The 26,362-nt window shown below is 40.4% G+C and overlaps 1 protein-coding gene and 1 long non-coding RNA gene across 2 annotated transcripts in view; one reads left to right on the top strand and one right to left on the bottom strand.

The window, feature by feature from the left end:
• LOC121036718 (uncharacterized) overlaps positions 1-9,464 on the top strand; it is a 19,553-nt gene extending 10,089 nt beyond the window's left edge. Inside the window, exon 2 of the long non-coding RNA XR_005793448.1 lies at positions 9,144-9,464. This is a non-coding gene — a long non-coding RNA (uncharacterized LOC121036718). The remainder of the gene's footprint in view (positions 1-9,143) is intronic.
• The window catches only part of DDX21 (DExD-box helicase 21), a 27,066-nt gene extending 3,646 nt beyond the window's left edge, over positions 1-23,420 (bottom strand). The window contains exons 1-13 of the mRNA XM_040485226.1: positions 23,257-23,420; positions 20,917-21,354; positions 18,625-18,700; positions 17,547-17,725; positions 15,730-15,847; positions 12,252-12,437; positions 11,004-11,149; positions 10,030-10,179; positions 9,484-9,645; positions 8,153-8,272; positions 7,021-7,094; positions 3,321-3,480; positions 2,060-2,194 (exon numbers count right to left, since the gene is read on the bottom strand). Of these exons, the coding sequence (XP_040341160.1) occupies positions 2,060-2,194; positions 3,321-3,480; positions 7,021-7,094; positions 8,153-8,272; positions 9,484-9,645; positions 10,030-10,179; positions 11,004-11,149; positions 12,252-12,437; positions 15,730-15,847; positions 17,547-17,725; positions 18,625-18,700; positions 20,917-21,354; positions 23,257-23,343 (2,031 nt within the window). The 5' untranslated portion in view covers positions 23,344-23,420. The remainder of the gene's footprint in view (positions 1-2,059; positions 2,195-3,320; positions 3,481-7,020; positions 7,095-8,152; positions 8,273-9,483; positions 9,646-10,029; positions 10,180-11,003; positions 11,150-12,251; positions 12,438-15,729; positions 15,848-17,546; positions 17,726-18,624; positions 18,701-20,916; positions 21,355-23,256) is intronic.
• Between the last annotated feature and the right edge of the window lie 2,942 nt (positions 23,421-26,362).

Genomic DNA, 26,362 nt, shown 5'->3' with positions numbered 1-26,362 from the left:
CTCTCTCTCTCTCTCTCCCTCTCGCTCTCTCCCCCTCTCCCCCTCCCGCTCCCTCCCCTCCCCCCCAGCCCTGCACGCACGCATGCTCTCTCTCACAAAATAAACATTTCTTTTTAAACAAAAAAATACAGGCGCCTGGGTGCCTCAGTTGGTTGAGAGTCCACCTTTTGATTCCAGCTCAGGTCACGAGCTCACAGTTCATGGGATCAACCCCCGCACTGGACTCTGGGCTGACAGCGTGGAGTCTGCTTGGGATTTTCTCTCTCCCTCTCTCTCTGGCCCTCCTCTGCTCTCTCTTTCTGTCTCTAAAAATAAGTAAACTTAAACATATATATTAAAAATACAAAAATAAACACGTTATAGGACCATAGCAGTGCCATCACCTGCAGTTAAGGAGATCCTATTTCTTGGTTTCCACAAATGTAGTTAGAACCACCCCTGCAACGGACACAGGCACTCCTCTTCCCTAGCTATCTTTAACTGCAACATTTTATGAGGAACACCCCACTTCCACCCAACAATTCACCCAACCATAACCACAGGTCGCATCAGGTACTGATGGATTTTGCCACTTGTGGGGATCATCATTCACAAAATTATTACGTATTTAACACCAGCCACTCACTGAAGTATAAAGATAACTAAAAAATCGTTTTTGCCCTTGAGTACATCATAGGCTTCAAGGCTCTCAGTCAATAAGCAAGCCCAGCAAGATAAAATTTGCCTGAATAAAGGCATGCCCTAAAAACCCTGAAGTATGGATATGGTGCCCCCAACTCTACTGTATGGCCAGGGAAAGCTTCACAGGGAGACTCAAGGTTAAGCCACACCATAAATAACGTGGAGGAAAAAAAAAATACTATGAACACCGGGTTGAGCCACTTAGAATGACAGAAAGCAAGGTGTACTTGGCACTGCTAGAGTGGAGGTACTAGCAGTGAGGAGGCAGTAAGGGGAGCAGGAGCCTGCTCGTGAAGACTCATCCGCCATGTGAAAGCTGCGACTGTAACCCATACTTAAGTTCCTTAAGAAGGTAAACACAGACATGCAGCGAGGTGATGATAAACCAGATCTGGTTCTCTAAGCAAGTGGTTTACAAAGTACAGTCTACGCCCCCCAGGAAACCTGAGATCTTTTGCGGAGGTTCCACAAAGTCAAAACAATTTTCCTAATACTAAAATATGTGTCCTTTCCACTCTCACGCTCTCATAAGCACACAGCGGAGTTTCCCGGACACCATTTACCTGTGATGCTACCACAGCTCTGATGGCAAATGGAACGGTATTCTTTGGTTTTCGAATTCCAGTTTTCACTTCTAACACAGTAAACACTAATAGATACAACCCACACAAACAAAAGCTTTTTGGTACTCTCACCATTCATTAAGAATGTAAAAGGGTCATGAGACCAAACAGTTTGAGAACTGCTGTGCTGGTCTACCATTAACTGACAGCAAGACTCAGAAGAAAGAACACCAGGTTTGGAAGGCAAGATTTAAAAATTTAGTTTTCGGGGTGCCTGGGTGACGCAGTTGGTTAAGCGTCCAACTTCACTCAGGTCATGATCTCACAGTTTGTGAGTTCGAGCCCCGCCTCGGGCTCTGTGCTGACAGCTTGGGGCCGGGAGCCTGCTTCAGATTCTGTGTCTCCCTCTCTCTCTGCCCCTCACCTGCTCACACTCTGTGTCTCTATCTCTCAAAAATAAACAAACATTAAAAAAAATTTTTTTTAATTAAAATTTTAGGTTTGAATTAAAGATTCTGAATTCAATTTTGAATAATTTTATGTTGTTTAATAACCCCATCTGAGTAGAAATGTCAGGGAAGCAGCTGGGACTTCATGTCCGGCACTGCACGCAGATAGTTCAAGCTAAAGATACCAGATGAGGTAGTTGTCCATCACTAAGTGGCAACTGAGGGTCAGGGATGACATCGCCTAGCGAAGACTATATACAGAGCAAAAAGATGCACCATCCCCACACAACAGGGAGAAGCCTACATTTGGTGTTTTATTGTCCACATTAAGCTACTGAACCAAAGCAGGGTCACAACATTATTTACCTGCTTTCCTTTGAGAAAAACCATTCCCTTCACTTTGGAATCAATTTCTTCGCCCAGCTGTTCTTTAAGTTCTTTCCAAGCATAACTAATGTTTGGCATTTCAATCGAGCATCGTAAGATCATGGTCACAAAGCCCTTAGAGAAAAAAGGGGAACAAAATTAGTCTCAAAAACAAATCTAACTGATAAAAAAAAATTGCCCTCATGTTTCTAAACTATTTCTGGAAAAGTTCCTCCTAAAAGCATACACCACTCTCCCAACACAATCACATAAATTAGTAGAAGTAAGACTGGGAACTCTGAACAAGACTGACGGTTTGTGCCAATGTTAGTACCCCAGTTGTGACATTATAGTTTTGCAAAATGATACCACTGAGGGAAACTGGACAAAGTGTACAAAGGAATCTCTCCATGTTACCTCTTAAAACTACATGTAGGGGCACCTGGGTGGCACAGTCGGTTAAGCGTCCGACTTCAGCCAGGTCACGATCTCGCGGTCCGGGAGTTCGAGCCCCGCGTCAGGCTCTGGGCTGATGGCTCAGAGCCTGGAGCCTGTTTCCGATTCTGTGTCTCCCTCTCTCTCTCTGCCCCTCCCCCGTTCATGCTCTGTCTCTCTCTGTCCCAAAAATAAATAAACGTTGAAAAAAAAAATTAAAAAAAAAAACAAACAAACAAACAAACAAAAACTACATGTAAACCTACAATTGTCTCAAAAATTTCAATTAAAAAAAAAAAAAAGGAAAAAATGCATATGCCTTAAGTTTCTAGGTACACTGACCAAATGTATCATATGCTCTTATGTCTTTAAGTGGTTGAGGTTTTCTTTGGAGGATTAAAAAAACTGACATACAATTCACATACCATATCGTACACCATTTTAAAGTATACAATTCACAGGTTTTCAGTATATTCACAAGGTTTCAACCATCACCACTAACTAAAATTCCAAAATGTTTTATTACACAAAAAATAAACCACATGCCCATTAGCAGTCAACGTCATTGCCACCAACTGAGACAGTGGAAATGAGTAATCTACTTTCTTTCTCCATGGGATTCGTTTATATATACATATACATATACATACATATACATATATATATATATATATATATACATATATATATATATATATATGTATATATATATATATGCCTACCTTCATACAAAAGTTAAAACAATTGGGAAGTCTAACTGAACCCTTTTAAATCCTGATCAAACTCAAAATTACCCCAAGTGTCAGAGTTCAACAGGAAGCCTTACCGCATCTGAGTTGATCAAAGAGCGCTGGTCTACTGACGTGGCACCTGAAATATGGGCCAGTGCTGCTGCTAAGGCTTCCACGGCTCCCTTCTCCTCTATCAGTTTCTCAGCTGACTGCTTGAAGTGACCAATGGCAGTGGGAGGCACAGAATCCAAAAGCCTATGGTGTGATTGAGTATATTTGTTAGGAGAAAGGAAAGAGCAGACATATTTCATTTTCAAGACAACAGCATCTCAAGATAAATCAGTAACTTCCAAACCAAATCTTTTATATATCTAACACACATCACTTTGATGCAATGTATATGTATAATCACCACATTTCTGTAAAAATAAATCCATTCCTTAGGGTGCCTGGGTGGCTCAGTCAGTTAAGCATCCAACTCTTGATTTCGGGTCAGATAATAATCTCAGTTTGTGAGATCAAGCCCCATGTCGGGCTCTGCACTGACATTGTGGAGCCTGCTTGGGATTCTCTCTCTCCTTGCCCCTCCCCTGCTTATACTCCCTCTTCCCCTCTCAAAAGAGATAAATTAATTAAAAGATAAAAGAAAGAAAGCCATCCCTTTGATTACATCTAATTTGATTTTACTATCAAATTAAAAAAAGTTTCATTCTGGGGCACCTGGGTGGCTCACTTGGTTAAGCATCCAAGTCTTGATTTCTGCTTAGGTCATGATTTCAAGCCCTGTGTCAGGCTCTGCGCTGAGCATGGAGCCTGCTTAAGATTCTCTCTCCCTCTGTCTCTGCCCCTCTCCCCTGCTCGCATGCTCTCTAAAATTAATTAAACATTGGGGCGCCTGGGTGGCACAGTCAGTTAAGCGTCCGACTTCAGCCAGGTCATGATCTCGCGGTCTGTGAGTTCGAGCCCCGCGTCAGGCTCTGGGCTGATGGCTCAGAGCCTGGAGCCTGTTTCCGATTCTGTGTCTCCCTCTCTCTCTGCCCCTCCCCCGTTCATGCTCTGTCTCTCTCTGTCCCAAAAATAAATAAACGTTGGAAAAAAAAAAATTAAAATAAATAAATAAATAAATAAAATTAATTAAACAAAGTTTTATCCCAAGGAAATAACAGAACAAATATCAAGATGTTCACCACAGTGTTATTTATGATATAGAAAGAGTATACTGACTTTGGCCTAGGTCTTGATCTCATGGTTTGTGAGTTCAGCCCCACATCCGGCATTATGCTGACAGCTCTGAGCCTGGAGACTGCTTTGGATTCTGGGTCTCCCTCTATCCCTATGCCCCTCCCCTGCTTGGGCACGTGGACTCTCTCTTTCACAAAACTAAACATTAAAAAAAATTTTTTTAAAGGGTACAAAACATGTAAGAAATGGGACTGGTTAAATAAACCATGAGACAGATATAATGGAACTCCATGCTGCTACTGAAAGTGATATTAAAGATGTTGAACATTTCTTTTCTTTTTTAAATGTATTTATTTTCATAGAAAGCATGAGTGGGGGAGGGGCAGAGAAAAAGGGGGAGAGAAAATTCCAAGCCGGCTCCTCACTGTTAGTGCAGAGCCCAATATGGGGCTCAAACCCATGAACCGTGAGATCGTGACCTGAGCCAAAGTCCAATGCTAAACTGACTGAGCCACCCAGGTGCCCCTGAACATTTCTTACAATAATAAGCATATGCTACTTTACGGATCAAAAAATACTATAGCTATCTCCATTCTTTTTTTAACTTTTTTTTAATTATTATTTTTTTAATATTTATTTTTGACAGAGAGAGAGAGACAGAGAGAGACAGAGCATGAGCAGGGGAGGGGTAGAGAGAGAGGGAGACACAGAATCAGAAGCAGGCTCCAGGCTCTGAGCTATCAGCACAGAGCCTGACGTGAGGCTCAAACTCACAAACCACGAGTTCGTGACCTGAGCCAAAGTCGGACACTCAACCGACTGAGCCACCCAGGTGCCCCTTTTTTAACTTTTTTTTTTTAGTTTTAGAGAGGGAGAAGGAGCATGCACGCACCCAAGCAGCGTAGAGGAACAGAGGGAGAGAGAAGAATCTTAAACAAGCTCCACACTCAGCATGGAGCCCGATGTGGGGCTCAATCCCAGGACCCTGGGATCACGACCTGAGCAGAAATCATGAGTTAGATGCTCAACCAATTGAGCCACAAAGAGGCCCCTCCATTCTGCAATAAAAAGGAAAAAAGACTTCTAAATCAGGTTAAAAATGATAAGGACTTTTTAATGAGACTACACACTTGTTAGAGAATCACTATTATCTTGGTGATAATAAATGTCACATCTTCAAAAGGACACAAATGAACAAGGCCACCCGAGGCAGCCTCTTTCAGCAAGACTGCCCCTTTACAGGACATCTTACATACACCACCAGCTTGTCCTCTTTTCTCCTTCCTGGCCATCTAATCCCAAATTTCCTGAAGTAGTGTCATAGGAAACCCTGTCTACAGAATACTGAAAGTATGCCATGCTAAAAAAAAAATTTGAAAATTACTGAGTTAAATTATTTTCATTTGGAGAACTTTCCTGAGCCATTAATTAATATGGTAACACAAAGCATTTCCTTTGATCACAGACTTCTATTTACAAAAAATGTTTACTTATTTGAGAGACAGAGTGCACATGCTCTAAACTCTGAAAAAAAAATTGTTTTTAAGTTTTATTTATTCTGAGAGAGAAAAAAAAAACAGGAGCAGGGGAAGGTCAAAGGAGAGAAAGAAAGCAGGAGCAGGAGAGAGAGAGGAAAGAGCAAGAATCTCAAGCAGGCTCTGCACTGTTGGCATAGAACCTGATGCAGGGCTTGAACCCACGAACCATGAGATCATGATCTGAGCTGAAGTCAGATGCTCAACTGACTAAGACACCCAGGTGCCCCTCAGATTCAGTGTTTTGTTTTGTTTTTTTTTAAGTTTATTTATTTTTGAAGAAGAGAGAGAGTGTGAGTGGGGGAAGTGTAGAGAGAGAGAGAGAGGGAGACACAGAATCTGAAGCAGGCTCCAGGCTCTGAGCTGTCAGCACAGAGCACAACACAGGGCTCTAATGACCTGAGCTGAAGTCGGACACCCAACCAAGTCACCCAGGCGCCCCCAGATTCAGTGGTTCTCTTAAGCAGAGAATGTAGGCCACCATTTGGAAACATTTGGAAAATAGTCAGGACCTTCTGGTTTTCATAATGCCAACCCCACTCGCCCCCCAGCATACACCGCATAGCCAGAGATGCTAAACAACTAACTATCCATCAATTTGTAGCACAATCCCACGAAATAATTCTCTTGCCCCCAATGCCAGTAGCACCTCCAGTGACAAACACTGTTAGTTAATCTAATCCTCACCATCCTGGAGTAACTTAAAGAAATAATCAATTCATTCCCACCAGTTGAGGAACTAGATTGATGATGATGTGAAGTATAATCTTGTGACCCAATCTAATCAATTTCCACACGGTAAGTGCCCATACTGTATCTAAGATACGGTTCCTTAAAATGCCCAAGACAAACCAAACTATTAATAATGGTTTCTTCTGGTGAACAGGATTGGGTAGGGATAAATACAAATTAGGACTTTTGTTTTGTAAAATTTTACTTAAGCACAGTCTATTTTTATAACAAATAGGTTGTAAGTTGTCAATACATAAATCCGAAAGCCAAATCTCATTTCTGCACAAAGCTAGGCAGTAAATGGAACAAGCACTACAACAGACGTAACAGTGGGTAGGAAACATACCTGATGGCATCTTTGCTGGAAGCTTTTATTATCTCCGTTGCAGAAGGAACACCTATTCGTTTAAATTTAATTCCCTACAAGAAAAAGAACCATAGTTTAATATACAATATGGCCATCGTTTTCACTGAGATTAAATTCTCTAATTTTTTATACTACCAAACATACTTATTACACATTTAAAAGATAAACTTTTAATTTTAGAATGGTTTTAGGCTTACAGAAAAGTTGCAAATATAGTACCCAGAGTTCTGTACACTATGCACTGAATTTTCCTATTATTAGTACTATGGTACATTTGCCACAGGCAAGAAACCAACACTGCAGCATTACTATTAACTGAATTCCAGAGTTTATTCGAATTTCACTAGTTTTTCTCCAAATACCCTTATTCTGTTCCAGTGACACATTACATTCAGTGATCATATGTTCTTAGTCTCCTCTGATCTCTGGCAGTTTCTGCCTTTCCTGATTTTTCATGACCTTGATAGTTTTAAGGAGTGCTGGCAAAGTATTTTATAGAATTCTGTCCCTCACTGTGAGGCTGCCTCGGGTTCTTTGCGTGCTCAAGACTGAGATTATGGATTTGGGGGAAGAAAACCAGAGATGAATGCTGTCTCATCACATCATTCTCAAGGCATATGCTAATCACTGCTGTTAATGACAATCACCCTGGCCGGGGAGTGCTTGCTTTCTGCACTGTAAAGTGCTCCTCTCCTCCATAAGTCTGGATATGGGGAGAGATTAATCTGTCAGAAAAATCAGTCTCCTCTCTCCATTTTAAATTTATCCTTTTGGTTTTTAAGTAATTCCTATAACCCCCTAGTCTATGCTTAAATATTTGGGGTGTGTTCATGTTATCATTGTCTGAAAACTGCCTTTCAAACATAAAAATAGCCCATGTAATTGTAAATATAAAAACAAAACCACTGCTTTCAAATGCAAACTTATTTCATTCAAAATGGGCTTTATGTTATAGTACAATGTATAAAACAACATGTACCTAATAAGCTTTCAGTTATGGCAACATGCTAGAAATAAAAACTTAAAATTAATAAAAATTGAATAACAAAAAACAAAGACTGACTTTAGAATTCAACATTTGCTGAATGAAAAGCTAAGAACATAGTTTTACCGCTTTTTGCTCCACTTGTGCTAACTGATATTCTTCCTTGTGCTGATAAAAGCAGATGCAAATCCCCGTCCTTCCAGCTCTGCCCGTCCTTCCAGAACGATGAATGTACGATTCCACATCCTATTGAAGTAAGAGACATGAGTGACACTGAACAAAAAGAGACAAAGACCTGAGTGGTCTATGCAGAGGCAAGTGTGGTGGTTTTAATCTATACCCAGAGTGTGTGGTTCTTTAGCACTTCAATTTAAATTAAAGAACTGTGACCATTTTTAAAAAAATCTCTAGAATAGCAGTTCCTATCCTATGGGCAAATCTGAAAAAAGCATCATCTAAATAGTACTGTACTACAGAGCCACGTAAGTAATTTCAATCTTCAACTCTGTAGTAACCCACTAAAAAGCTATATAAAAAAAAAACTTAATGATATATCTTCTTTAACTCAATATATCTAAAAGTTATATCACTTCAATATACTATCCACATAAAAAAACAGATCATTGAGATATTTTACATTCTTTTTTTGTATGTCTTCAAAATCCAGAGTACATAATAGAAAGTTTAAAATATAAACAAAACCCCAATGTGTATATTACATTTAGAACACACATGTCAATTCAGACTGTTTCCAGTGCTGAACAGCTACACATAGCTGTGGCCATCAAATTGGACAGCACAGTTCTACAGGCTCCCTTAAACAACATGTATGTCACACACTAATCAGACTTCCTTTGTAAGAACTGGTGACTTCACAGTAATCAGGTATTTCTTCTATCATTGTAAAACAACCTTTAATCCTGAGGAATCTGCCAATTTGTGGGGGTCCTCACATTTGAAGTGATGGGAACAGAGCAGGCTCCTTCAGACCAACTTTTACTTACAGGAAGCACTGTTCATACCACATAACCTGACGCTTCGGCCCCCTCCCTAAGAGGTTCTCCTCACCCACAGAGGCTATTAATCACAGGTCTTTTTTCCCTTCTTTATCCTGTAGTTCATGGGTTTATGCTACCCTCACCCCGCCGGAGTCCTACCCATCTTCAAAGCCCAGTTCACAACTGCACTACCTGCATGAGCCAACCAAAATTCCCTTCAACAAGAAACAATCTTTCCAGCCTCTGGCCACTGACCACATTTCCACTCAACTATCAGTTCTGAGAGAAGGACCTCAGAAGATGTTTGTTTTAAAAATCACCACAGCTTCCTAGCACTCAAAAAGACAGCTATTACTAACCACATGAAACTAGACCATACAACTTCCAATTTGTTTTAGTATCCTCTCCCCCCCAAAAACCAAAACAAAACAAAACAAAACTGTAGTACAGAACACTTACCTTTGGTGGAGAACTCTGTACAACCAGATCAACCTCAGGGATGTCTAACCCACGAGCAGCAACATTGGTTGCAACCAAAACTCCAAAATCACCATTTCTAAAACCTTTCAGAGTGATTTCTCTCTGCTTCTGAGGAATATCTCCATGTAATGACTGGGCATCCTGCCAAAGAAATAAACTGGCATAAGAACACCAGATCCAACAATCCAGCTACTTTTAACACAACAAATCAGGCCTGTAAGGACATTCGGATTTTGGTGATAGTTCTGCTGAAAATAACGTAAAGGGAAAAACATATGCCTTACACGGACAAGCCTCAAATTTTTTCTACTTGGTCGTTAGATCAACTGTGTCCAGCTATATTTACTAGGTAAAAAACACTAGACAGACTGATCAAACCTACTTTGTCAGTGTAACCTTGGGTTTGAGACACTGTTTCCTCATCTGTGAGAGGAGACTGTCAGATCAGGTGAACTCTAAAATGTTAATGGGGTCTATCAGTTGAAAGATGCTTCCTCCCTACAGGAATAAGGGGGAAGAACCAACCTGCTTTATGGACACATTCTGTGACAACTCCTGGGCTTCTTTCTTGGTCTCGCAGAAGATGATAGTGCGCCCGTGAAAACCACTATATACTCGGATCACATCCCCAATAACTGCTGCCCTCTGAGTCCAGTGGCACTTGATAGCCAGGTGCTTATAGGAGTGGAAAAAAGATCTATTTAGTAAAGCCCACCTGGAACCGGAAATCACCTGCTCAACACTAGCGGTGCTAGAAGCAATTGTTTAATATGGACTAGAGCAGACTGCCGCCACCACTGTGTAGAGAAAAAAACCCAAACTCATTAACACAGGGAGCCATTCCCCTTTCTCCAAAGAGCATCTGGTTCCTCTGTTTTCTGAACTAACCAGGAAAACAAAAGAAGAAATGCCATTCCCTTGATTCCTACAGGAAACCAAGGAATTGACCAGAGAAAAATTTCAGTATTTTTTTTGTCCTTTCATCCACTTAAAACTGCGATTAGTCAGTTAGCGTGTATGTCTATTCCTTGGGTGAAAGGAATTCTAGGTGCTGGGCCCTAAAATGAAAACAGCTACAAAACAAAGTACTAGATATCTCTGCTGCCCTTGAGTGTTTAAATTCTAGGTGTTGGGGCACCTGGCTGGCTCAATTGGTAGAGCATGCAACTCTTGGGATTGTGCGTTTAAGCCCCACATTTTGTGTAGAGACAACTTAAAAACATAATCTTAAAAAAAAAAAAAGTCAATCAATTCTAGTGTAATTTCTTTCTATTTACAAAATTCAGACAGATAGATTCCGAAAGATTTTGAAATCAGAGTACCAGATAATGAAACTTAGAGAACACAGATAACACACAACACAAACAGAAATAGATCTTTACTTGGATCCTCACATGGATTTAGTATTTATCTGGAAAAACAGTTTGTATTTTCCAGTCTTAATATTATCAGACAGGGAAAAAATGATATACAAAATTCTAACTGAATAAATCATTTACCTCCACAGTTATTGCCGTTTTCTGAGTCTTTTTACCAATGAGGTCCACCTGTTCATATGTAGATCTCATGTATTTCTTAGCAACGTTATATACCCAATGAGGGCAGGTTGCAGAAAAAAGCAATGTTTGGGGATTGTCTTCCGAATCTTTGGGGGGAAAAAAAGTCAGTATGAATAACCCAAATAAGCCTACACAGTACTCCACCTCACCCAGTTCTTCCCCAATCAACATGCAACAGCAACCGCCTGAGGCCAAGCCAGGCACTGATGACACAGAAATGAAAGACACAAAGATTCCTAATGGGCAAAGAAATACTTCCTATGTAATTTATGTAAAGGAGACCTGAAATACCAAAAATACTTTAAAATTATTTTGCTTTCTGACCCTGGCCTTTATGAACCACGAAGGAAATCTGTCCATTATGAGACCTGTCACCTGGAAAACACCTGTTCATCAAGACCAGTAACCACCTCATTTAGATCACTAAGTAAATAACCTACAATAAACACCAACACAGATTAGATTCTATATTCGTCTCTACTCTCTAGCATTTCCTGAGTATTTTGAGTTTAGAATTCCAGTCTATTCATTCTTTGAGGTCAGGTACTAAAAAACTTCCCTAGCCCCACCCCAGCCCCCCTTTTTTAGTTTGCTCTTTGAATAACACTGCATTTTCATACAGTATTTCAAATGGGGGGGTAAATAAGTAGAGCCCTTTTGGAGAGCAACTTGACAATGTACATCGAGAAACATGAACTATTTATAACTTTCAACTCAGTAACTTCACTTCTGGACATCTACCCTAAAAAATAAATTCCAAATACTGAGGTGTGAAGGAAGCTATTTGCATACAAATGTCTATAGGCAGAATTATTTGTATTATCTAAAAATCAAAATACACAGATGGAATTAAATCATGGCAAAACCTCTTCATGGAGTGTAATGCCAAATTTTTATATGCATGATAAGATTATAATTAACACACACACATATGCAACAATAGTACAAACTCAGAAGAAACAGACCAAAAGCAAAACACGCCAAGCTGGCAGAGTATCAAATTTTCTTCTTTTATCTTTTACTTTCCCCATTATTATGTGATAAATCGTGGTTTTTGTTTTTTTTTTTTAAGTTTCCTAAATAAAATAAATCATCCCCCAATTTAAGGCTTCATTTAACTCTTAGAAGACCACTTAATCACCACCCTTCCTGTAATCCTTTTATCACTTCCTTGAATTTGGAGCTTACCTTTCTTGTATGCCACACTTAAAATCTCTTCCACTTGATCAGCAAACCCCATATCTAACATCTGGTCAACTTCATCCAGGACAACATGCTTAAGTTTGGTGAGATCTAGCTTGCCATTCTGCAGGTGGTCTTTGATACGACCTGGGGTCCCAACCAGGATATCAATCCCATTCCGCATGCGTTCAACTATAAAAAACATCAATAAGATATACTAGGTTTTAAATCCTTTTATTAGTCTCAGGTACCAATTAAATATATTTTTATTCTAAAATGTTAACTACAATACAAGGTAATATGCTAAGTATCAAAGATAAAGATACTCAAGGCACTCCTTAATCTAGTGGGAAGAACAGATAAGAAGTGACAGTCCAGAAAAATGCACCAGTGGGAGATGGAAGCACCAGGAAAGAAGGACTTCCTTGGTAACACAAAGTGTCAAGGTTTCACAGACAAACTGAGAATGAGAATCTTTTTTTTGTTTAAGTGTATTTATTTTGAAGGAGACAGGGAGGGAGAAAAGGGGGGAGGGAGAGGGGGAGAGAGAGAGAGAGAGAGAGAGAGAGAGAAAGAAAGAGCAAGCGAGCACGAGTGGGGGAGGAGCAGAGAGAATCTCAAGTAGGCTCCACGCTCTCAGAGCAGAGCCCAACATGGGGCTCAATCCCACAAACCATGAGATCATGACCTGAGCTGAAATCAAGAGTTGGTCACCCAAGTGACTGAACCACCCCGGTGCCTCTAGAATGAGAATCTTAAAGAAATACAAGCAATCTCTATCAAAATAACCCAGCATTCTTCACAGAGCTAGAATAAACAATCCTAAAATTTGTATGGAACCAGAAAAGACCCGCATAGCCAAAGCAATCCTGAAAGAGAAAACCGAAGCTGGAGGCATCACAATCGCAGACTTCAAGCTGCATTACAAAGCTGTAATCATCAAGACGGTACGGTATGGGCACAAGAACAGACACTCAGATCAATGGAACAGAACAGAGAACCCAGAAATGGACCCACAAACTTAAGGCCAACTAATCTTTGACAAAGCGGGAAAGAGTATCCAATGGAGTAAAGACAGTCTCTTCAGCAAATGGTGCTGGGAAAACTGAACAGTGATATGCAGAAAAATGAACCTGGACCACTTTCTTACACCATACACGAAAATAAACTCAAAATGGGAAAAACTTAAATGTAAGACAGGAAGCCATCAAAATTCTCGAGGAGAAAGCAGGCAAAAACCTCTTTGACCTTGACCGCAGCAACTTCTTACTCAACACGTCTCCAGAGGCAAGGGAAACAAAAGCAAAAATGAACTCTTGGGACCTCATCGAAATAAAAAACTTCTGCACAGCAAAGGAAACAATCAGCAAAACTAAAAGACAACCGATGGAACTGGAGAAGATATTTGCAAATGACATATCAGATAAAGGGTTAGTATCCAAAATCTATAAAGAACTTAGCAAACTCAACACCCAAAATACAAATAATCCAGTGAAGAAATGGGCAAAAGACATGAATAGACACTTCTCCAAAGAAGACATCCAGATGGCCAAGCGACACATGAAAAAAATGCTCAACATCATCATCAGGGACATATAAATCAAAACCACAATGAGATTATCACCTCACTCCTGTCAGAATGACTAACATAAACAACTCAGGCAACAACAGATGCTGGCGAGGATGCGGAGAAAGAGGATCTCTTTTGCATTGCTGGTGGGAATACAAGCTGGTGTAGCCACTCTGGAACAGTATGGAGCTTCCTCAAAAAATTAAAAATAGAACTACCCTAGGACCCAGCAATTGCGCTAGTAGGTATTTATCCAAGGGATACAGGTATGCTGTTTTGAAGGGGCACATGCACCCCTATGTTTATAGCAGCACTATCAACAATAGCCAAAGTATGGAAAGAGCCCAAATGTCCATCGACGGATGAATGGATAAAGATGTGGTATATATATACAATGGAGTATTACTCAGCAATCAGAAAGAATGAAATCTTGCCATTTGCAACTATGTCGATGGAACTAGAGGTTACTATGTTAAGCAAAATTAGTCAGAGAAAGACAAACATCATATGACTTTACTCATATGAGGAATTTAAGATACAAAATAGACGAACTAAGGGAAGGGAAGCAAAAATAATATAAAAACAAAACATAAGAGATTCTTAAACATAGAGGACAAACAGAGGGTTGCTGGAGGGGTTGTGGGAGGGGGGAAGGGCTAAATGGGAAAGGGGCATTAAGGAATCTACTCCTGAAATCATTGTTGCACTATATGCTAACTTGGATGTAAATTTTTAAATAATTAAAAAAAAAAAAAAAAGGGAAGAAAGAACTGTATACACAGTAGGGTAATCAGGTATAGAAAGAATGAGACAGGGTAGAAGGGTAAGTATTCCCAGAAGGCACAGAGATGTTCAAGAAAATAGAATTCAGTATAATGAGGTGAGGTGGTTAATAATACAATTTTTTACTCAACTGCTCTTGCAGTCTAGGGGTCTGACCAGGCACTCTACATTCTCCAATTCAATCCTCATAACACCCCTGCAGGGTGAATTCACTAAACTTATTTTTTCACACAAGCAAACGAAAAGAAAAATCAAGCACCCTGAACTTCAAATCACACTGTGAGCAGAGTCTAAATTCAAACGTACACTTTTCTGATGCCAAAGCCTAGTTCACTCAATCAAAGCTGGAAAGAAATAGTCACAAGCATTGCATGCCAATACTAACATTTTTAATGCCTTAAATCCCTTCCTGAATTATATTATCTGCTCTACCTAATAAAGCTTCCAGGTCTTGAACTGGTAAGTAATGGAATCCTACAATAGGGGCCTGTAACATTTGGCCCCTGGGCTCAGAGGAAGGCCCACCTACAGCAAGAAAGAAACAAAGACCCCAAAACAGCCAGATCCATCCTCTTTGACAGATAAAAAGAGTAACTCTGAATCATGACCTTCTAGTTCTAAGAGCCCCCTGGACTCTATCCTCTTGGGTTCAGTAAGATACCTTTGTAGCCTCCTTTAGATAAACATAGGCAAATAACATAAAACTCCAAAGAACTATATACAGGATTTTACGCATCATTATGCAGGACGATGTTCTTGATCATCTTTAGACAGTAATGACGAAAGAGGGGCGCCTGGGTGGTGTTGGTTGAGTGTCCAACTTCAGCTCAGGTCATGATCTCATGGCTGGTGAGTTCGAGTCCCGCATTGGGCTCTATGCTGACAGCTCAGAGCCTGGAGCCTGGTGCTGTATCTGCCTCTCTCTCTGCCCCTCCCCTACTCACACTCTGTCTCTCTCTGTCTCAAAAACAAACAAACATTAAAAAAAACTTTTTTAAAAAGAATGATGACAAAAGAAAACTACTATAAATGACTAAACCAGGTAAAGACAGATGTCAAGATCAGAGAAAGCCTACCAGGGCACCCAACAATGGTTGACATTTTCCTTCCCTCACTTTTCGATTTACTTACTTTGACCTCCATAGGGAGTTCCACCATAAAAACAAGCCACTGCCAGCTTTCTTGTGATGTCACTGAAGTCTCTGCTTACTTGATTGGCCAACTCCCTTGTGGGTGCAAGAACCAGTACCTGAAAAGGAAAAACTAATCATTGAATTCAAAGTATCGTGAAGTACTTGTTTCTTAACAAATTTGAAATTCATCAGAAGGTTCAACTCATCCTACCAAGTATTTTCAAAACATCTATTATGTGCTTTGCAACATAGTTTCGTGTGGGGAAGGATCATAAATGTAATACAGTCCCTGACAAATCTACTCAGAAGAAAAGTTTGTGATCCTACCAATCAGAAGAGAAGTAGATGCCCAAACATGTGGTGCTCCAGGAGGGCTGCCCAGAGTAGGCTGGAGGAAGTGGGGAGTTTCGTGGAGCTGTTACTACTTAAAAAAACCATTCCAGGAAAAGCAACAACTCGAGCAAGGAGTAACACCACTGAGGATAACAACATTAGCTAATCTTTGAGCTTTTACTGTCTCAGGCTCTACTACACACTTACTACACATTCTTCTGTAATTCTCACAAGTTACTGACCTACCTGACAACTGTACCTATAGTAAACACACACAAGATTTTGAACCAAAAGGCTAAGAAGCAAAGCCTGGATTTAAATTCAAACAGCTGGGCTCCAAAACCTGTCGACTGAACCTCTACATTACAGTAAACTTAAAGTAGAACAAAGACAAGTTAAGGCAGGACCAACATGGTGAGGGGCTTTGAATCCCAGAGCAGTCGGAGTTTGACCCAACAAGACATAAAACATGAAACTACTACAGATCCTTAAGTAGGGTAACAGCATGAAGCAAGTGTGACTTAAGAACAATGTTCACTAATTCATCAGATACATTCACCCAACAGATATTTACTGAACATCCACTACATGTAGGCTGGAATAACTCCAAGTGCGGGAATAATTCATTTGTTTAATGCTGCATTTGTTTACAGCAATAAAAAATTAATGAGGGGTGAGTATGGACACTGGAAGGCCAGTAAACAAATGGGGCAGGGCCAGAAAGTCAAGCACAAGAACCCATAACCATGATGACCACATTGGCATTTCAGTGAGGTTAAGGTTTGTCAAATGCCAGTTTCTCTAGAAATGAACCTGATGAGCACCAGCCTGACAAGGAAGCTTGGCCTCTTCACCTCTTTGAGTACCCCTCCTTCTACTCATGCATCTCTACTTAAAACTGCTTTCTCCATCTAGGCAAAAATGGTCAGACACTTGATCAAACCTGTGAGCTGCAGGGGCATCTAATAGTTTGAAGGGAACACAAAGAGCATTAATAATACAGGCAGTCACAACCATGGGGCAGATTACAATATTTAAATACACAGGTTTGTGGCCAACAATCTTAAGAGAATAATCCTGCTTTAGCTTCAAATAAAGATCTCAAGATACCAAAAAAAAAAAAAAAAAAAAAAAGGAAAGGAAAGGAAAAGGAAAAAAACACTTTAAGGAGAACCCAGTAGGGGCGCCTGGGTGGCGCAGTCGGTTAAGCATCCGACTTCAGCCAGGTCACGATCTCGCGGTCCGGGAGTTCGAGCCCCGCGTTGGGCTCTGGGCTGATGGCTCAGAGCCTGGAGCCTGTTTCCGATTCTGTGTCTCCCTCTCTCTGCCCCTCCCCCGTTCATGCTGTGTCTCTCTCTGTCCCAAAAATAAATAAACGTTGAAAAAAAAAATTAAAAAAAAAAAAAAAAAAAAAAAGGAGAACCCAGTAAAAAACTATACTACAGAGTTGGAGCCCCTGAGGTCTGTGTTAAAGATAGTTACCCGAGGGGCACGGCCTCTTTTCCGGTCTTGTAGTTCTCCCTGAAGTTTCTCAATCAAAGGGATGGCAAAGGAGAAGGTCTTCCCGGTTCCTGTCCGTGCCTGTGCAATTAAGTCCTTTCCACTATAGACATGGTGAAATGTCTTTGCTTGTATCGGAAACAGAAAGGTCACCCCACGGCCTGTGAACAAATTTACCATGTTACCTGACATTGCAGTTCTTAAAATCCCAGCCATGTTTCTGGTCCTAGAGTATTAAAGAATTCTACTTTCTTGTCAATATCTACAAAGTCAGGCTCCAATGTATTATGGTAGTGAAGAATCTGCTTGACTGAAAAATATCAACAAACTTTAAAGTATCAAATTAGGGGTGCCTGGGTGGCTCAGCTCGTTGAGCGTCCAACTTGATTTTGGCTCAGGTCACGATCCCAGTGTCCTGGGATTGAGCCCCACATCAGGCTCCGTGCTTAGCATGGAGCCTGCTGGAGACTCTCTCTCTCTCTCTCTCTCTCTCTCTCCCTCTGCCTCCCTCCCCTACTCTTGCACTCTCTAAAAAATAAAAAAAAAATTAAAGTACCAAATTATAGCAAACATTTTTTTTTAGAATTTAGTTACTTGTCGTGTAATCTCATCCATAGGTCAACAGAAGCCCCAAATCTGGATTTGCAGTCCAGACTATGCCACACCTGATTCAGAAAACACCTACCCACACATGTGACTACCTAGTTTGTTCAGAGGCACACCGCTAGGCTGAGTTCTGAGTCAAGTTGGTATTATGAAGAGATGCCTCACGAAGCGGGAGAGAATAACAAAGAAAATACGAACCATACAAATAAATGGCATGAACCATTTATTTGTACCAGAACAATCAGTCCTCACACTTCTGAATATACACATTGGTTTGAATAAAATTTAATCACCTATTTAAGAGACAGCAAAGCCATCACCAGTATGGTCCTATACTATATATACAGATCTAAGTTATTATGTGGTTCCACATATTGTCCTTCATCTCAACAAAAATAGTGGAGTGCTTCCAAATAATATACAGTAACATTATACAATAGTTCCAAAATATTACCTTTGAGAAGTTTAATGGTCTCTTCAGATATGGGAAAATTAGAGAAAGCTCCTTCTTTTTGTTCCACAGGTATTTCCTATCAAGTAAAGGGCCACAGAAAGAAATCAGTAACTTTAATCCCACAGGTAGTCACAGAGACGCCTTCTGAGAAAGAAACAAAAGAACCTATTTGAAAACATCTCTTCTAAATCAACCACAAAGACAGACAAACTTTGGTAGGTAAATTAAGATCCAAAAAGGAAATCATAATCATCTATAAAACACTAACAAAAGGAAAATGCAAATATATACTGTAGATATACTATGTGTGGCTAGTAAAGGCAGATTCAGTCTCAACTAAGAACTATTCTGTTGCCATCCCATACCAATACATAGGAGTCCTCCATTCTCCACAGGGGAGACCCCTAGTGGATACCTGAATAGTACAGAACCTTAAATATACTGTTTTCTACTATGCACACATACCCAAGATAAAGTTGAACTTATAAATTAGGCACAGTAACAAACTAATGACAATAACTAATAATAAACTGGAACAATTATAACAATAGATCATGATAAAAATTATGCAAATGTGGTCTCTCTCTAAATATCTTCCTGTACTGCACTCATACTTCTTGTGATGATACAGGATTGATAAAATGCCTATGTGATGACATGAAGTGAGGTGAATGACGTAGGCATTGTGATGCAGCATCAGGCTACTACTGTCCTTCTGACAATGTGTCCGGAGGAGAATCATTTACCCTTGAACGTGGTAGACAGGGAGCAATTGAAACCCCAGAAAGAAAAACATCAGATGAGGGGGGACTACTATACTGCTGAACAGGTCATTAACCCTTTTGCATAGCCACATCTTTCACACATATTCACAGAAAATAATAAACAAATATTTATGACAAAGTGGTCACTGTGGCATTATTTGATAGTAAAAAATTTAAATGCTCAATACAGGAATTAAGTGATTTTCTGAACATTTATATAATGGATTATGGAACCAATGAAAATATTTATTATTTAGGGGTGCCTGGGTGGCTCAGTCGGTTAAGCGCCGACTTCGGCTAAGGTCATGATCTCGCGGTTCACGGGTTCAAGCCCCCATCAGGCTGTGTGCTGATAGCTCAGAGCCTCGAGCCTGCTTCGGATTCTGTGTCTCCCTCTCTTTCTGCCCCTCCCCCGCTCATGCTGTCTTTTCTTTTTCTCAAAAAGTAAACATTAAAAAAATAGAATATAATGTTTAAATAAAAGTGGAAAGGCAGGAGACAAGATTGCATATAGTACAATCCTAATCTGATAAAAAATAGTTTATATATATATATATATATATATATATATATATATAAAGTACTGTAAAGAAACAGCATTCAACAACAGGTTACCTCTATACCTAATGAGTATTTAATATTTACTGAATTAATGAATGTTGAAATTCTAGGGAACTTTTTGTTTTTAGCAAACAAAATGTTTTTATGTTTTTTATTATTTTGAGAGAGAGACAGCAAGTGGGGAAGGGGCAGCAGGAGAGGGAGACACAGAATCAGAAACAGGCTCCAGGCTCTGAACCGTCAGCACAGAGTCTGACCTGGGGCTCAAACCTACGAACCATTAAGATCAGAACCTGAGCCAAAGTCAGATGCCATCCAGGTGCCCCAAATTTCTATATTTTCCTAATTCTGTAAATCACTTATTTATAATCAGGAAAAAAATTTATTTATTTACCTATTTATTTTGAGGGGCACCTGGATATGAACCAAGGAAAAAAAATTTAAATGTTGATTATGACCTATGGCAAACAGAAAATTATTAGAATTAGGATTTCTTTGATGACTGAGTTTCTGAAAGGTAACAGAACTACTTCCAAGTGGACATCTAATCATCGGGTTCAACTTGAGTTAATGGCCAAACAAAAACTTATGCAAAATCAAACAAAATCCTTTTCAGTAGCTCTACTAATTAAGATTTTTTGGTGAAACCCCTCAGAGGGAATAACTATCTGCATAACTATAATCTCTCCTTTTAATTTCTGACTTGCAAATAAGCAGATGTGGAGAGAAGACATTCCCTAAACTTAAATAGGCCTGTTTCTTTGCAAAGGAAACATTCTAACTTTAAGCTATTTTTAAGATGAAGTCTTACCCTGAATGCAGGCAGCATGCAGCTCAAGGGACCCCCCATAAAGTGTCAACACATCAAATTTTCTCCTGCTTCTGTTGCCTCTAGGTAGCAATTACCTACTTATTTATCTGAAACCACAATGAAAGATACGCTCTACATATGAAAATGCAACTTTACCTGCTCTAATTCACTGTTACTTTCTTCACTGGAGTTAGAGACAGGTCCAGAATGAGGGAATCCATTCTTCAGTTTGGGGCTTTTCTCTCCAATGTCTCCATTCATTTCCTTTTCTTTTTTCATCTTCTTCGGCTTAGGAGCACCTATTTCTTCTTCAGAAGGCTCCTCACTTTTCATTACTTTTTTGGTTTTAGGAGAAACAACTTTCTTTTCAAAGGACTCCTTTGGTTTCTTCACACTTTTGGTTTTAGGAGAAATAATGTCATCCTGAGATGGCTCCTCTTTCTTTTTTGCCTTTTTGGATTTAGGAGAATTCATGTCAATCTCAGAAGACTCGACTTTCTTTTTAATTTTTTTGGCTTTGGGGGAAATCGTTTCTTCCTTTACTTCTGTTGACTCTTCAGTCTTATTAGACTTTGGCTTCTCTTTTTTACCCTTCTAAGAAATTAAAAAATACAAACCACTGAGCAAAGCATGTATACATTTGTATGATGCATCAATTCTCAATTATTTCAAGATCATGTAATTATGAAGAACACAATTTTGGGGCATTTTTCAACGTCTGTACCTTCTCCTTTCAATAAGACAAAACACTATGCTTTTTAGTACCATTTCTTAGTTATATGGAAATAAGTACATTGTATATCAATGACTTCATGAGATCAGAAGAGAATGCCTCTTGGCAACCATTTAATTCATGCTGGTTGAACAAGTTGTAAAATCAAGTTTTCATAAGGGATTTGGGGTTTCTTATGGGATGCTCCAAGAGTCGTCAAGAGGTACAACTACAGAAAATGATCAAGTACAGTTTAATTTAATTCTAATAGAGCAATAAGGCCACATATGTCCACAGATGGACAATATTAAGCAGATTTCTTTCTCTGCTAGAATTCATAATATCTGTCTTGGCTATGTGACAAGTGCAAATGAATTTATAGAGACACTTTATGAACCAAAAAGCTATAAAATCCCACAATCTATCACCCCACAATCATCACGCGATAAGAAAAAAAAGATGATCTAATTTAAAGAGGAAAAAAAAGCATAAGTTACTAGGAAATGGAATGGGTGAAACCTCAAAGCCAAATCAGACTACGGCTCCTACCTGAAATGTGTGACCTTTTCCAACTTTTCCTATTCCTGAAAGTTAATTACTTAATATTACTGAAATCAAATAGACAGGTGCTTAGCCTCTGTTAAAACCTTTCTGAAAGGCCAATCACAGAAATATGAAGACTAGAACATTTAACTGAAATCAGCCTCCCGGAAACTTCAGGCCCCGCCTCCACTCTCAAATCACAGATGAGGGTGATCTTTCCCACATGATCATCTTTCAGACATCTGAAAAATAATCTGGTCTCCCCACAAGATTTCAGTTCTTTCATCCCTTCGCTCCACTAAGTAAGAGGATTTCCTAACTCAGTGGCCTCTCTTGGAATGTAATGGAGTTTGGCCGCGTCCCTCTTCACTTGACCATCCCACAACTGAATACCTTCACTGACGCTGAGCAGGCAAACCAGGACCACTTCCTCCCCACCTGTGGGGACAAGTCTGTGCCCCCTCGGCTTCCTACAACGCCAAAATAGTGCTGTTGTAAAAGCTCCCCATCAAAAAGGCCCATAAACAGCCAAGGAAAGGAAATTCTAAATCATGTAGGATACAAATTCAGGGACAATGTTTGTTCTCACTGACTGACCTTATTTCAGAACAGACACCCAGTCACAAGTGAAATCGCTAAGGAAGTAACAGTAAAGAGGCAGACAGGTATCAAGGTAACTTAAGACCACTAGACACTGCTGGCCTCTATCAAAAATACGGTGTGCTGTTAGCACCACAACACGTTACATTTCCACGGGAAATCTGGTCGATAGACCTTAAGCCGAACTGAATTACTTCATCTTCTAAAGGTTGCTTACCGAAAAACAAACTGTATTTCCCGAACTACTAAAATGTCACTGCTCACGCCGCCCACGTGTGCAGGTGGGTTTGAGGTGTGGCTAGTCTAGGCTAAAGCTTCAGTCTCTACCAGGACTGACAATTCCCTCCGCGCACGCTCAAACCCGGTCAGGTCTGAGCCTGAGCCAGCAACGTGGGGCCCAACCGTGAACATCTTACTGCGCACCAGGTGCGGGGCGCCCAGACTCCAGAACCACATGGGAGCGGTGCTCACCCCAGCTCCGGTCCGCCTGCGCCCGTCGCCGGCACAGCTCCCCGGCGCCCCACGGCCGGGCTCTGGACGCGCCGGGTCCGCGTGTGCGCCACGGGCTCCTTAGCCGGACCCCCGCCCATCCTGTACCCCACTCCTCTCAGCACCCTAGGACCCTCAGCCCCCGATGGCACCTTCGCATTCTGCTTTCGCGGTGTCTCCAGTTTTTCCATGGCCGTGTCTGAGTCCAAATCCACGTCACTAAGGAGTTTCCCCGGCATCTTTCAGCACAAGCAACTGAGGCCGACCAGTCAGTTCCACCGCGTGGAGAGGAAGAGACAGTACTACCCATTTAGCCCACCCACTTTCGTCACTTCCGGAAGCAAAGCATTTCCTGCGGAAGCAGAAAGTCCCAGAGACGCCATGGCCCACGCGGTAGGGCTGGAGCTTGTGGTGCTCCCGCTGGTTGCGAGTAGTGAATTGACCGCTTACAACGCCTGAGGAGTCCAACCAACTGGAAGGAACCACAAAAGTTAGTAAACACTAGTCAGATTTCCCCCAACCCCCGACCTGATAAATAACTTGTTTTTCTGTGGTGTCTCTTCAGTGTATATATTAGATTGCTGGAGTTTGGAAGATCCTTTCACGCACAGACGCGGTAAATGTGTCTTCTTGATCACCTTGTGGAAACGTGGACACTGAAAGGAGATGCCCAGACTCGCAAGCCTGGATAAGAATTAGAATTCAGTCGGATATGTCATTCCTAATTGCATGCACGTAAACATCCCCCAAGCATTCAGTGTCAGGTGTCACGAGAAACAAGGCTAGGATTCAGTTAACAGAGAATATACAATACTTGTCATAAAGAAATTTTATAGACTGCTGGAAGATAGAGGAGTATCAGTTATTCTGAAGACACAGAGAGGCACCCCAACCGTCCTTGAGACCAGTAGGAAGAGCACCCAAACCACATGGACCTCTATAAGAAAATACAGGGCTGGGGCGCCTGGGTGGCGCAGTCGGTTAAGCGTCCGACTTCAGCCAGGTCACGATCTCGCGGTCCGTGAGTTCGAGCCCCGCGTCGGGCTCTGGGCTGATGGCTCGGAGCCTGGAGCCTGCTTCCGATTCTGTGTCTCCCTCTCTCTCTGCCCCTCCCCCGTTCATGCTCTGTCTCTCTCTGTCCCAAAAATAAACGTTGAAAAAAAAAAAAAAAAGAAAAGAAAATACAGGGCTCTATGGGCACCTGCGTGGCCCAGGCAGTTGAGCCTGGGACCTAGGCTCAGGTGATGATCTGGGGGTTCGTGAGTTCGAGCCCCAGGTCGGGCTCACTGCTGTCAGTGCAGAGCCTGCTTTGGATCCTCTACCTCCTTCTCTTTCTGCCCCTGTTTGCACTCTAAGTAAAACGTAAAAAAAATTTTAATTAAAAATACAGGGCTCTAAATCTTGCATAATTGGGGCAATATACTAATTCGAGGAGTTGAGGAAAGTGGTCCATGATCATCCATAGAATGATCTATGACAATGTCACTAAACTCTGAAGAACTAGTGACCCAAAGAATTGGGAATAATTTTTAAAAATCTGTTGAAATCATGCCTGGCTTTGAAAGCCTGCACTGCTTGGTCTTTCTCTGATTTTGCACACATTACTTAATTGGAACCTGAGTTTCTCCTGCATGAAATCAGGAGAAATCAATGAGTTTCTCGTGGGCTGAGAAAATTAAGATAATGAATGAAAACGGATTAGCAGTGTCTGGCACGTAAAGTACAATAAATGACAGCCATTAAAACTTGTAGGTGTTTAGAAAGACAACTTAAAATATAATCATTTTATGACAAAGGTAAATGCAGAAGTTTTATTTCTGTATTTACTGCACATTTTAAAATGACAGTTCAATGGAAAATTTTCATGTTTCACATAAAACTGTTACTTGATGTTTCACAGTCTCAATTTTTTAACAGGTAAACTTATGTAAATCTACAGCAACTCTTTCTTTAACTTATACTCTGTGATATCTTTGAGCTAGGAACCTTGATTTACCTATTTTGTATCCCAAAGATTTCAAACAGCGCCTGGTACATAGGCACATGGTAGATTGACACTAAAAGTTGATTGACCATTAAAATGGCAATGTTGGGGTGTGGGGAAGACAGAGAAATCCCTTAAAATAAATTTTAGCTCTATGCCCACGCAGGAAAGCAATTCAATCATCCTGGTATTAGGTGTAGAAGGGGGAGGAAGCATGAATGCAATCAACCAACTGATAAAATGCTTAACATCTAGGATTTCAGCATTGTACATGGGAGTTTGGAGTACCTTTAGTGAAGGCCCAGTCCCTCCCTTAAGGAACCTCTGTGATACTGCTATAAACCATACAGGGACATTTTTATTACCAGTACATGTTCAACAACTGAGTGAGCCCAGAACACTCCTTAATGGAAAACTGTTGTCAAGGTTTATAAAATATGGAAGTTCCTTTGTAATATACCTACACATAGGCATAAGGCCAAAATTCTCAGAGGAAGCCTGCAAAGGCCCTTTTTGGGTCAAAGGCAGCCAAATTACTGCATTAAATCTAGTTATCAGTATAAAATTCAGCAACAAGTAGAAAAAAAATAGGTCTTATACATACATTTGATTGGAAATGTGAAGTTCTGGGTATTGATTCCGCCAGACCAGTTTCCTCTGATGTAGATAATGTCGTGTTTTCATAAAATGGGGGGAAATTTTCTGTTTTAAAAAGTATGCATACATACACACACACACTAATTCAAAAGTCTACACAACAATATGTTAGCAGTAATTATGAGTGATGTAATTATGGATGGTTTTTATTTTCTTCCATTTGCTCCTCTATTTTTTTCAAATTTTCAACAATGGATGTATATTACTAATATGAAAAAGGAATATGGTTTAAAAAAACATTAAACACTACCCACAAGACATGGGAAACAAAAACAATGTGAGAGGAAGCTCTCAGACATTCACACATAAATGTGAATTCATTATTCAAATTTCTAATAAGACAGACATTTACAAGTTCAAAAACTGAAGATCAGGGTAACTGATTTAATTAAATTCATAGCTGTTAAGTGACCACACTAGGGCACAAATACCAAACAGGAGGCTCTGAATAGCCAAAAGGTGGAAGCATGAAGGTGCTGGGCTCTGTGAAGAAAGAGCAAAAATAAGGGGCTAAATGCAGCCCAAAGAGGAGAATTCTGCCCCCACCTTCTTCTAGAAGGTATGGAAAGCTATTACTTAATCTTTTTTAGGACCTGCCCCATCTTCCTTGCTAATAG

This window comes from Herpailurus yagouaroundi, unplaced genomic scaffold (assembly GCF_014898765.1).
Source record: "Herpailurus yagouaroundi ecotype Mexico unplaced genomic scaffold, PumYag 163, whole genome shotgun sequence".
In the NCBI taxonomy this organism is placed as follows: domain Eukaryota; kingdom Metazoa; phylum Chordata; class Mammalia; order Carnivora; family Felidae; genus Herpailurus; species Herpailurus yagouaroundi.
The sequence above is the reverse complement of the archived record's forward strand: the minus strand, read 5'-3'. Positions and strand labels throughout refer to the sequence as shown.